General features: G+C 36.4%; 1 protein-coding gene across 1 annotated transcript in view; it reads right to left on the bottom strand.

Annotated features, from left to right (window-relative positions):
* Positions 1-13,112, bottom strand: part of Cimip6 (ciliary microtubule inner protein 6) — a 34,183-nt gene extending 21,071 nt beyond the window's left edge. Inside the window, 3 exon segments of the mRNA XM_027934306.2 lie at positions 304-457; positions 9,223-9,433; positions 13,087-13,112. Coding sequence (XP_027790107.2) covers positions 304-457; positions 9,223-9,433; positions 13,087-13,112 — 391 coding nt within the window.
* Between the last annotated feature and the right edge of the window lie 248 nt (positions 13,113-13,360).

The following is a 13,360-nucleotide window of genomic DNA, read 5'->3' as shown; positions in this document are numbered from 1 at the left end:
GCTATCTATTATTTTAATAGTAAGGATTTTTAAAATTTGGTGGCAGCAATGAGAAGAATGCAACTAAATTTATGACTTGAGGCTCGTGTTATTAATAATCTGTACAATTGTCATTATGTTATATTAAACACACTTGGAGTCGAGCTATCCACTAGGGAAGGATAACAAGTTTGTCAGGGGCTGCCCATTGTTGTGTGTATATTTTTAACTGTTAAAGAGAAGTAATTTTCTCAGGAGGTGTCAGCACCTCCAATATATCTTAATTTGATAGCAAGAAAGAGGTTTTACCACTGCTAACCTTACCTATTCCAGAAGAAGCCTTTTGCATCTTGCTGTGTTTGACAGGCAAAGTCAATGGACATGTTGGTTTTTGGAAGTCACTCCTCTGGGTGCTCTTAGTATCATAGGGTGGTTGGAAGACATGTTCCAGTGCTTTACTATATGACCACCAGTCACTCTTTATAGAAAAAAATTGGAAACACAAAATTGAATACCATAGGATATTTTCATGTGTTATTTGATGTTTATGGATGTTCAGTAATTCAACAAGTTATTGTCTATTCTAGAACTAAAAACGAGTTATAAAATCCAGGAATATCTTTTCACAGGGACACTATTTCTTAAAAGACAGCTAAAAAAATCATCATATTTTTAGTTAAAATACAGCTGCTCAATACTTAAACTACCTTCTATTAACAGATGAAGTGCTAAAAATCAACAAAATAATTTTATCTGTTTTGCACATAATTTTAATATAATACGTACTCACACACATAAAAACATGATTTATTTATTTATTTATTTAATTTATTTTATTTTGGGATTGAACAAAGGCCCTCTTTTATATGCTAGTGCTATACCACTGAGTTACATTCCCAGCTCTTAAACATGATTTAATCTAAAAATTATATTCTATACTTTTTTTAGAGAGAGAGAGAGAGAGAGAGAATTTTTTAATATTTATTTTTCAGTTTTCAGTGGACACAACATCTTTATTTTATTTTTATGTGGTGCTGAGGATCGAACCCAGCGCCCCGCACATGCCAGGCCAGCGCGCTACCGCTTAAGCCACATCTCCAGCCCAATATTCTATACTTTTTAATCATGATAATACAAATAAGGTGTCATCATCTAAAAATGGCAGTTTTCAAAGTTTTTAGTCCATGATCCACACCATGACATAAATTTTATATCATACAAGGACACACAATACTACACATACATAAAACTGAAAAAAATTTCATAAAATATTTATTTCTATTAGTTTTCAGGGTCCTCAGCCATTTTTCTATTATGTTATTTCTCTTCTATTCATTTCATAGTGCTGACTACAATTCACATCGATTTATAATTCACTAATAACTCAGTTTGAATGTTTCCAATAATACTGAATTTTTGGTATAAAAACCTACCTAAGTACCTAGGAAAGTGATAGATTTTTCATTAGTACATACACACCATTTCATTAATACATACACAACTCTTAGAAGTTGGGAAAGCAGTGAGGGAAACTGTTACTCAGGTTAATTCTGATCAAAAATTTTAAAACTGTTTGATGGGGTAGAAAGAAAACCTTGGGGAAAAGGAACTGTGACAACTGAGTTCCTGGGAATTATTAGGGAATATTCCTTGGGCTAAGAAAGTAGATCTGCCTGGGCTGGGGATGTAGCTGAGTGGTAGAACCCTTGACTAGAAAGTAGTTCTGCCTTAAAAAACAGCGATGTTATATTCCCAGTTTCTTTTTATGGGACACGCAGTCAGTCACTGCAAAGGCCTTTCTATTCATCGCCTAATTTTGTGAATTTTAGAGGCTTGTGCCCTTTGATGTACAGCAACAAAACAAATTAACTCAGTGGAAGGTTATGAAGTGATCTTTTATTTGTATGTATCTGCATGATTTTATTCATTTTAATCTATTGTAACCCCCTTTTATGATGCCTTTGAGAAAAGGCTATCAAGTGTTTTTATATTTCAATGTGGCCACAAATTTATAAATAAAACTTGACATTTTAAAAAAAAAAAAAAAAAAAAAAAAAAAAAAAAAAAAAAAACAGCGATGATTCCATAATCAAAGACTTTTAAAATGTGAATTAAGTGAAATGAATATGTGATTCTAATAATAAAATTTAGACAATACAATTGAGGCTACATTGATTCAAAAAGAATAGGCATCTAAAGAAACCTATGTGGGTTCAAAGAGAGTCATCTCTCAAATGAGATTAGTTTCTAAAAAGACAAGCACATGTAAGAGGTACAATATCAAACTTAAAATAAAATGTAATGGAGTCGACTTGTTAGAAGACTCCAGCAGCTTAGAAATAGAAGAAATTCATGAAATATGCTAAAGGCACCAAAAATAAGTTTTGGGTTTTGTTTTTTTTTTAACTTTTTAGAGCAAGAAATCAAAGAAATGCTAACAATTTGGAAAGGAGTACACTATTCAAAGCTAAAAAGTCAGAACAACTCAACTTAAGGTCCTTTGTTAATGAAAACTACCTTAAGACTGAAAATGACAGGATGAACAAATACCAAAGAGGGAACTAAGAACTGAATAGTTGTTACTTTATTTAGTGCCCGTTTTTAGGCCAATGACAAATGGTAACTAGGAGTAATGGAAGAACAGGTAATTGTAAATAGGTGATTTCTGCAGAGATCATAGAAATTTTAGGAACTAGGAAATTTTGGAGAACAGGAAATATTGGCTAATGCCTCATGTATTTTCAGAATGGGCTAAAAGGTGGATTTTTAAAACTGAGACAAATTAATATGGATCCTAAGAAAATTCTAGAGCAGATTACTAAACAGATGGTGTCTTCTCACTATCTGGCTAAAAATAGTCACATCTTACTGTTGTCAGAGTGCCTGATTCTTGTAGCTCTTTCTCCTCCACTCCAATTCATAATTATGACAGTGCTTAATATGTTTCAAGGTATAAGATTTATAGGCCTTATCTTACCACAATTCTGCAAGGTAGATACATCCACTTTACAATGAGAAAGCTGGCAGATTAAGTAACTTTCCCAAGGCACATCACCAGCAGGCAGCAGCACTACCACAATTCAATCCCCCACCCATCTGGACATAACCCTAATTTCTGTGCTCCATTGCTACATCAAATCTCCTGTAGAATGCTAAACCAAATAAGCATAGACTTAATTACATTATTTCAAAAGTGACTTTAAGTATCTTAATCTGTTTTGTGCAGCTTTAATGAATATAATTTTATTGGCTCACAGTTCTGTAGGCTCATAAGTCTGATATCAAGGAGCCATAGTGTGGGCAGGTTTGACAATTCTAATTCCGAGTTGGCCTCTAGAATGCTCATGTAGTTGGGAGATGTAAGAGTAAAAGGAAGGCAAAGGGGAGTTGACCTTGTCCTTTTATTACAGAATTAATCCCAGTCATGAAGGTGAATGGTCTAATCACCTCTTAACAGTCTTACCTCTTAATACTGTTACAATGGCAATTACATTTCTACTTATGTTTTGTAAACTTTCGAACCATAGCAGTCAGTATTCTAAGAAAGTTCTATGAAAGGTTATAAGGCATACACTTTGTAGTATAGTATATCTACATTTATTGATCAGAAATTTGTTTTACTAATATCCAAGTTACTGGGAAAGGGATACTGGGTAAGCAAACTACTAGAAGATGCTTGGTGGACTCCAATTTTTTTCTCAAATGAATATAATACAAAACTATTCCTTTTTTAAAAAAATTTTGTAATTGTAGATGGACAGCATGCCTTTATTTATTTTTGTATGCAATGCTAAAGATTGAACCCAGTACCTCACACATGCTAGACAAGTGCTCTGCCACTGAGTCACAGCCTCAGTCTACAAAACTATTCTTAAAGCAGAGAACCAGTAAACCTTTCAAGCAAAATTTGTTGAATTGAGAGTATTATTACAATTGTCCCTTTAGTTTCACAGATATAAAGGAAATAACGAATAATTTTTCCTAAAATTTGATGGATGACTTTAAGATGCTGTAATTGGTAAAAGAGTTCTGATGAGTGTTAAAACTAGATGCATATTCACTTCAACTGAATGAAATATTACAATTCAAAGGATATTATTTTTCCTATTTCTGGAGAGTCTTCCCTATGCTTGGAAAGTATGGGTTGTCCCTGAAGAGTGAGAGCATGACTCCTATGCACGGGCACACGCCTTTTTGGTCCAAGCACTTATGCATAAGAGTTTATGAGATCAAAGAAATAGATGGAGCTTGCTTTTGTCTTCACCTCACACTGAAGAGAAAGACTAATAAAATATTTACTGTTCTGTGGCTCATCACTAACATTGGATTTGAGAGGGGTTGATATGGAAATATTTAAGACAAAATAAGCCAAATTGAGAAGTCATCTAGTGTGATGGGTAGGCCTTGGGGGACAGATTACATTTGCAGATTATAAGAGGGGGCTTTGCCTAAAGAGACAGTTGTTCCCAAATCAAAACTTTGGACCCAGAGAGAAAAAGAAGCCTGCACTCAGGTCTGTACTCCCTCCCCACCCCCACCCCCCACATTTTAAGGCAGATTCTCTTTCCTAGGTTAGGACTGATAGTCACTAGGGTTCCCTGATTAGGACATGCCTGGAGATTCCTGGGTAGAACTCCTTCTAACCCCTCAATATTGGAAAGTCTAATGTCCACTGCACTGTGGGCCCATCAGTTACATTTAGAAGCCAATGTGAGGGAATCTATGTAATACACCTGTTATCTCCAAGTTATCAGAAATGTTTTAGTAAACACTATTTTATTTTTCATTCTTTGGGAAATTATTGGAGAATCCTCAGAAGAGAAGTGGTAAAATCAAGAGGAGAATCCTGGAGAAATCAGTTAAGAGAAAGCAAGAGGTAGTAAGCTGGGTAGCCAGGAGTAGCTTGGCCAAGACGGTTGTGGTGATAGCAGTCATCTGTGATACATAAAATCCTCCTCTGGGGATTCCTAAATATAGTGAAACTAAAATTGTTTTGCTATAGATATCAGGAATGCTAAAAATGTCTCTTTTAAAGCAATTTATAATGTCTCCCATAACAGTTACTTACCTGTGTTCTGTGAAACACTAGGTCCCGGGCATATTAGTAGATGTTATGCAAAAAGAGGTTCCCATAGTTAAATAAATATGGGAACTAGTCAGATAAGCAAAGTTAAACAAGTTTATCACAGAATTTCTCAGAACCTTTATACACCAATGTAAACTATGAAGCTCTAAGAAAGGTAAATAAAAGTACATGTTTTATAAAACATTTGATTTTGGAAATTTATTTTTTCAAGCATGTAGGCAAGGGTTAGTGCTCTGAAAAACGCACTTTTGAAAATATCAACTTACTACAATTTCTTTTAAATAATATCAATATTTAGAAAAACCAAGATAACTGGGCTAAAATATTCCATTTCGCTTTTTCCAGTGCCACCAATTTTATGTCTTTAGTTAGAAATGTATAAAGGATAATTTCATTTAAAAATCTTATAAACAAATAAAACCAACCAATCTAGTGTTGAGTTCTAAAGATATTATCTTAGCAAAATGTATAAAACAGATGTCAGTAAATATATTTAGACAACTTCATTTTATTTCTTAAAGCCAGCTATACTATATATATACTTATATATTTTAACCAAGCTAATTCTTAAAAAAAGAAACCTGTCATCTTAAATAAAAGAACAAAGTTTACATACATGTGAAATAGCATTCTTTATTGCTTCTTGGGTACATGGAAATGAATACATTAAAAAGTTCATTTTTAGTTTTGTTTTTGAAACAAACTTTTCCTTCACTGCTCATCCAAACCACATGACTTTGTGATGCATCTCTTGTCTTTGTCTGTAACTCTTTATTCATATCTCCTATTAGCCTCTCTTACCTGTGCTCTTATTTCATTTCAAACTTCCTTTCACCATCTCTGAAGGTCTATCACATTTCTATTCTTGAACTAGCTTTTCTTTAGTGTCCCCAGTGTAGGGATGGGTGGAGTTAACAATTTCCCTTAGATTAAACCCTGAATAGAGCTCAGAAAGTTACTCGTTAAGAAATATGAGAACTACACTCACCTGGATTTCTGTACCAGATTTATTTCCCCAGTGTAGGTCTGGTTTAATAATTTAATAATGGTTTTCTTTTAAATCCCAAATAAAGGATACAAGAGCTCCTACAAGAGCAAGTTTATAAAATCAAGTGCCTCAAACAATCCTTGCATCGGTTTACAACTGATATTAAAGCATATTTGACCATGAGAATTCTTTCCCCGAGATCTCACGTTTTGCATACAATAGCAGGGTGTATAGTTTTATGACAAGAACTGTTGATATAATAGATGTGGAGAGCTCACAAAATAGCCTCTTCAACAAATGGTGCTGAGAAAACTGGAAATCCATATGCAACAAAATGAAATTAAACCCCTATCTCTCACCACGCACAAAACTCAACTCAAAGTGGATCAAGGACCTAGGAATTAAACCAGAGACTCTGCATCTAATAGAAGAAAAAGTAGGCCCTAATCTCATCATGTGGAATTAGGCCTCAACTTCCTTGATAAGATTCCTATAGCACAAGAATTAAAACCAAGAATCAATAAATGGGATAGACTCAAACTAAAATGTTTTTCTCAGCAAAAGAAACAGTCTGTGAGGTGAATAGAGAGCCTACATCTTGGGAGCAAATTTTTACCCCTCACGCATCAGATAGAGCACTAATCTCTAGGGTATATAAAGAACTCAAAAAGCTAAACACCAAAAAAACAAATAACCCAATCAACAAATGGGCCAAGGACCTGAACAGACACTTCTCAGAAGAGGATATACAATCAATCAACAAATATATGAAAAAATGTTCATCATCTCTAGCAATTAGAGGAATCCAAATCAAAACTACTCTAGGATATCATCTCACTCCAGTCAGAATGGTGACTTCCATTAAACATCAAGTAAAATCTCAATTCCACCTAATGCACACTGGCAGAGATGAGAAAACTGGAATAGAGCAAGCTGACATTGCTGCAATGGTCTGAGACCATTTGGATAGTACACATTTCCTTCTTCAAATGTCATGCTGGAAATTATGATTACCTCTGCCTTGGCATATTTTGCATACCATCTGTTGATCACTTTCTGAGCCCAGTATTGTATTAGGCCTCGCATCATAGAATCCTGTTCTCCATGGGGAGTGGTGGGCTTCTCAGTCCCCACAACTGTACAGGAGCAGTAGATTAGGATTCTACTACTGCCAAGAGCTAATGCTTATTGAGTGTTCCCTTTGTGCACCATGAATCCTCTTCTGCCAGGTTACTATGTGGTCCTTCCCCAGTTCCTTTCAGGTCTTCACTCAAAAGTCACCTTCTTAGTGAAGCCTTCTCTGATCACCTATTTAAAGTTGCAGTTCTCCCTTCTTACCTCCTCTTCCATGCTAACTCTTACCACCATCTAGTATCCTAGTACAGTGTATTGTGCTTATTTTTCCACCAGAATGTAAGTAAGGAGCTACCCTCTATTTATTTTATTGACTGCTATATCCCAAGTGCCTCGAATAGGACCTGACAAAAATATCTATTTTAATTCTCTCAAAAATTCTATGAGAGAGAATGACTACTAATTCTATTTTATATATAATAAAACTGAAGCTTTGAAAAAGTAATTATTTGCCCAAATCACATGACAAGAGTACAGTAGCAACAAAAAGGAATGAACAAATGGTATATGCAACAATCTAGAGAAATCCCAACTGCAAGAAAAGGATTCAGAAAATTCCAAACTAATTCCATTTTATGACTTTCTAGAAAAGGCAAGGCCTCAGAAAACAAATCAGTGGTTCCCTGGGCTGAAGCAGAGGAAAAGGATAACTACAAAAGAACAAGGGAGAACTTCTGGGAATGATGGAACTGTTCCATAGCTTGACTGTGGTCAGGTGAATGACCACATCGTCATCAAAACTCACAGACTTGTACATTTAAGAAAGGTGAATCTACTGTGCAAATGCTCCCCCACCTCCAAAGATGTTCATGTCTTACTCTCTGAACCTGTAAATGTATTAATTTAAATAGCAAAGGGACCTTGCAGATGTGATTCCAGATCCTGAGATGGGAGATTAGCTTGGGTCATTTGGGTATATATGTGATTACTATGAGACCTATGCATCACAGGGTCCTACAAGAAGGAGGCAGGAGAGTCAGTCAGTACACAGTTTGAAATGCTATGATGCTGGCTTTGAAGAGGAAAGTGCCAAAAGCCCAGGAATGTGGGCAGTCTCTGGAAGCTGGGAAAGGCAAAGAAACAGATTCTCCCTAAGGGCCTCTAGAAGGAACCCACCCTGCCAATGGCCAGTGAGACTGATTTTGGACTTCTGAATTCCAGAACTAGAAAAGAATAGACTTATGTTAAGCAACTGTTTAAGTTTATGGTAATTTTTAACAGCCACAATAAGGAAGCAAATATAATAAATCAAACCTAAATAAATCTGACTTTTTGAAAAAAAAAGTTTTGTAGTTGTAGATAGACAGCATGTCTTTATTTTATTTGGTTATTTTTATGTGGTGCTGATGATTGAACCCAGGTCCGCACATGTGCTAGGCAAGCACTCTGCCACTGAGCTCTGACCCCAGCCCCAAATCTGACTTTTAAAAAAAGAAACTGAATGTATTTAGCATGGTACAGCAAATAAAAGGGGTTTGGCTAAGCTAACAATCCTGGGTCAGAAACATGAGTGTGATTATTTGCTTACTCTCTAACTGACATGTTAATTAACCTCACTGGAGTATTATTATTGCCTTTAAAATATTTCCAATAATATGTCATAGAAATTAAATTCAGGGATTAAAAGATATAATTTATACAAAAACTTTGCCAATTCCTAGCACTTTATATGCTTTCAATAAGTTGTAGCTATTATTTTAGCTGATTATCATGGGAAATTTTCATATTAGAATATACATAAAAATATAACATTATAGCAGAAATAAGCCTCCAATCATTATTTAGTGGCTACAATCTAGAAAAATTAGATGCAATCTAGAAAAATGATTATTTGGATTCCTTCCTAATAGACAATTGCTTGTATGCCAAAGTTCTCTACCAGAATAGGTCCGAGTTACTTCTTGTAACTATTGGATTATAAACAGTAATACTCTGAGATGTGTCACATCCTTTAAATAAGTATGTGACCAAACTGTCCTGCAAAACAGTTTCCAAATCTAAATCTATATTTGTATGTAACAAACATCTGTCCAACCTGGTCCTCTGTCTTGTTTTTGGAATCTATGTAGGGAATTGGTTCATAGAATGTTCTTGCATTTGTGATAATGAATTTGGCATAATCTACACGTCCTCTCCTCACACATGGTTTTGAACGTTGTATGCTTTTCCCAGGTTTTTTTTCATGTATGATTTCTTCTTCTTTCTCAGTTACATATACTATACCATCATCTTCTATTTTATGCTGTCTGAAAGACATAATTAAATAGTAAATAATTTACCCAATAAGCAAGCAGTCGTAATTAAATAAGATTCAAATATATTTCAGGTATTAGTCAAGACAATTTAAGTTTTATTAATAGTTTTTGACAGCTTGTGCTATTAAAATTTAGGGTGGCATCTTCTCATTCTAAATATATGAGATAAAGGAACTATGTGTCAATAATGATTATTCATTATGACCAGTGTAGTATACAGACTCTAATTGGCTTGCAGTAAAGAGTAGTAATTTGATTATGCTTATAAGTCATGTTTGCAATATTTATACCTGTGGATAAATTATATGCTAATCTGAACATATTTTTTATTCCAAATTTTATTACCAGGAGATGACACCCCCCCCCTACACACTTTACCTCATAAATTCAGCCATCTAGACAAAGATAACCACTTAATTTTAAAAACTTACCTAGAAAATTTATAAAAGCAGGCTGGGAATATAGCTCAGTTGGTAGAGTACTTGCTTCATATGCACAAGGCCTTGGGTTCAATCCCCAGCACCACAAAAAAAAAAAAAAAAAAGCTACCCAATGATCAGCAATATTTATCTTTTTGAGGGAGAAAAGATACTGTGTAGACAAAACAATTAAGTCTTATTATTTTATGCTTCTAATGATTATACTGCTACAAAAAGTAGAATTACTGAAATGAAAAACATTAAAGAGATTTAAAGTTCATAGAACATTTTCCTTATTTAAAAGATTACCATATTCTTTATTTTTCAAGTATATGAAAGTCTATTAAAATTTCATATACTTGAAAAATAAAGAATATGGTAATCTGAATAATTTTCACACCCAGAGGCTTTTAAAATCAAAGCTCTGACCCCACAAAAGGTGAATTAGGAAGATGCCAAATTTATAAGAAATTCTGTTTAGCCTGATACTCAGACCATAAAATATAACTCCTACCTTACTTCAAACCAAAGCCAGGCCCATCTCTTCTGTCATGTCATTTTTCAATTAAAATCCTCATGTAGCTCTCCACTGCATTTAAAACAAATCACTGTCTCTTGACTGGAGCTCATGTGTGACTTGCTCATCTCTTCATCCTCATTCAAGCCTCTCTGCCTCACTCCTGCAGCTTTTCCTTTTCTTTTCTCCTCAGGGCCTTTGCACATGTTGTGCTCTCAACCTGCACTTCTCTTCCCCAACTCGCTGCATAGCTTGCTGGTGATCATTTAGATCTCAGTCTACAAGTCATTTTCTCAGAAGCTTTGTATCTATTTTCCCCTCCTGACTCTCTATATTCACTATTTTAGTGATTTGTCCTTTTATTTCATGACACTTACCACGGTTTATAATGCATGTACCTAGTTTTTTGTTTACTTGCTTTTAGTAAGCACCAGAAATACCCTACTAGTCATAGTCAATAAGTTCCATGAGGTAGGGATTGTTTCACTTATTATTTACCCAATATCCGGGCAAGGGGTTCTGTTCCCTGCAGATGAATAAAGTGCCATTTATATTGACATATTTCTGGTGACTCTGATGGGATTTTTTTCTGAACTCTGGGTTTGTTTTAGCTGTGTATCCTCTGCAGTCCCTCCACTACACAAATAACATTCAATCCTTGTGACTGATTTGAAAAAATTGATTACTGGTAAAGTGTAAATAACTTCTAAGCCTTTTCTACTATCTTTCCGGAAACATAAGTATTTATTTCAAGATTGTGACTTTGAGGTTAATTAATTTATCATTGTAGAATCCTGGCATCAGTCTTTCCCCATCTGCTTCTCATGGTTGTACCCCAGCAATACATTGGTACTAGAACCAGGTCTTCAAAGGACAATAGTTATTTGTTTACACACTTATGCACTCCTTCAGTTAAGCACTTGTGTAAATGACTATAGATAAAGAAATGTGGGACGGGGGTTGTCGCTCAGTGGTAGAGCCTTTGCCTCACATGTGTGAGGCACTGGGTTCAATTCTCAGCACTGTGTATAAATCAATCAATCAACAAAAAAAATTAAAAAAAAAAAAGAAATGTGAAACATGACTCTTCAGTAATTTCTTGTAGAAGGAAAACAAATAAAAACCCTAATGGCTCTGTGATTAGTCAGATCTGGATTGGAATCACAATTCTGCCATTTAATATCTGAACTTCATTTTCCTCATTGGCCTGATAAGAACAATATCTATTATGACAGATGTGAGAATAACCCTGAATAATTCATTCTTCCAATAAATAGTCACTATGTGCCACATGCTGTTTGAGGTATGGAGGATACAGCAGTGAAAACAGAAAAATCACTGCCCTCATAGAACTTACATTCTAGTAGGGGAAGGCAGATGATATATAAAATAACAAAGGCACAGTCTTTTAGATGGTGTTAAGTGGTGAGGACAACAATAAAGCAGGGAAAAGGAGTGCATGCATGTGGGAGGTAGGCTGCATTTTTAGGTAGGGTGGAGGCTGCTTTGTGAAGGTGGCAATTGAAAAAAGAAACAGGGGAGGGAGAGAGCTAAGTGCATATTTGAGGGAAGAGCATTCCAAACCAGTGAACTGTAACTGTAAAGCCTTGCAGCAGGAATGTCCCCATCCTTAGCACCACGGTGCTTCCTGAAGTGTGATTGCTGGAGTAAGCTTCATTGGCATCAATGTGACTTCATTAGAACTACAACTTTAAAGGCATCATTTCAATACTAAATCATCATCTCTGGGGCTGGTTCCCAGGAACCTGTTTTAACCAGCTGTCTAGCTGACTCATATATGTTTAAGTTTGAGAACCACTCTTCCACCAACAAAAATGCAGGTTTTGGTTCCACTGATTCTACATCACTCTTAACTAGCTGTGCTACCTTGATTCACTGGATCACAAAACATGCATACATGGGAAGGCTTGCTAAAGCCCAGATTATTGGGCCCCACACCCAAAGTTTCAGATTCAGTGTGTTTGGACGGGGGATCCCTTATGATTCTGCATTTCTACAAGTTCTCAGGTGATGCTAAGATGGTCTGGGAATCACTTTGAGAATCTCTGGAGAAAACAGCAAGGCCTATATACTAGAGCAGGGTCCTGCCAGAGGGAGGTAAGCAGTAGACAAGGTCAAGTAAGGAGAGAGAGGCAAATTGTGTAGGCCTCAAGTAGAAGCCTTGGCTTTTGCTGTGCTATGCACGATGGAGGATGGTGATCTAACCTACCTTGTAAAAAGACCATTCTGACTGCTATGTTGAGTTGCTGCAGAGGGGAAAGGAACCAAAGCTATTGCAGTCTCCAAGAGTGAGAAGCTGGGGCTTGGGACAGGGTGGGGATGATAGTGGAAATGATTAACAGTGTAGAGTCTGGATACTTTGCAAGGGTAAAGCCTACAGAATTTGCTAATAAGTTAAATGTGGGAAGTGAAAAGGAGTGGATGATTTCAAGATGCCTTCGAGAGTTTTAGGCCAGGCAATGCATGTGAAGTTGCTGACACACAATACTATGAGCAGTAAACGGTGCATTTTAAAAATTGTTATGGTAAGCATTCAGCTCCTAGAAACCGCAATTAGGAAGGGAACTGGATGAGGTCTGGCATGGACAGTGCTGGGGACCACCCCTCGGGTTTCATCTAACTCTCTCTCTTAAGGAGGAAAATAATTTTCGGAAGGGAGAAATAAAAATCCAAACCCCTGCACTTACTGCAGCTTTTCCTCCTTTCCTTCCATGGGCTCCTACGGCCTGGCACGTGGCAACGAAGAGCCTCTACCAGAAGAACGGGGACGTAGCCTTGCTAGGAATGAGGCCCGAGAGCGAGGCAACTGTGACTCTTGCGTTGCGTTGCTAAGCGACTGCGGCCTGGCAACGCCGCCACAGAAAGGGGCGTGAGCTGGACCCGGACGCGCAGGCGCAGTGATCGCGGTCGGCTCCGCTCTGTTGGCCGCGGCTGAGCTGCGCAGAGCCTGGCCGGGTGTCT

Source organism: Marmota flaviventris, chromosome 14 (genome assembly GCF_047511675.1).
Source record: "Marmota flaviventris isolate mMarFla1 chromosome 14, mMarFla1.hap1, whole genome shotgun sequence".
Lineage (NCBI taxonomy): Eukaryota > Metazoa > Chordata > Mammalia > Rodentia > Sciuridae > Marmota > Marmota flaviventris.
The sequence above is the reverse complement of the archived record's forward strand: the minus strand, read 5'-3'. Positions and strand labels throughout refer to the sequence as shown.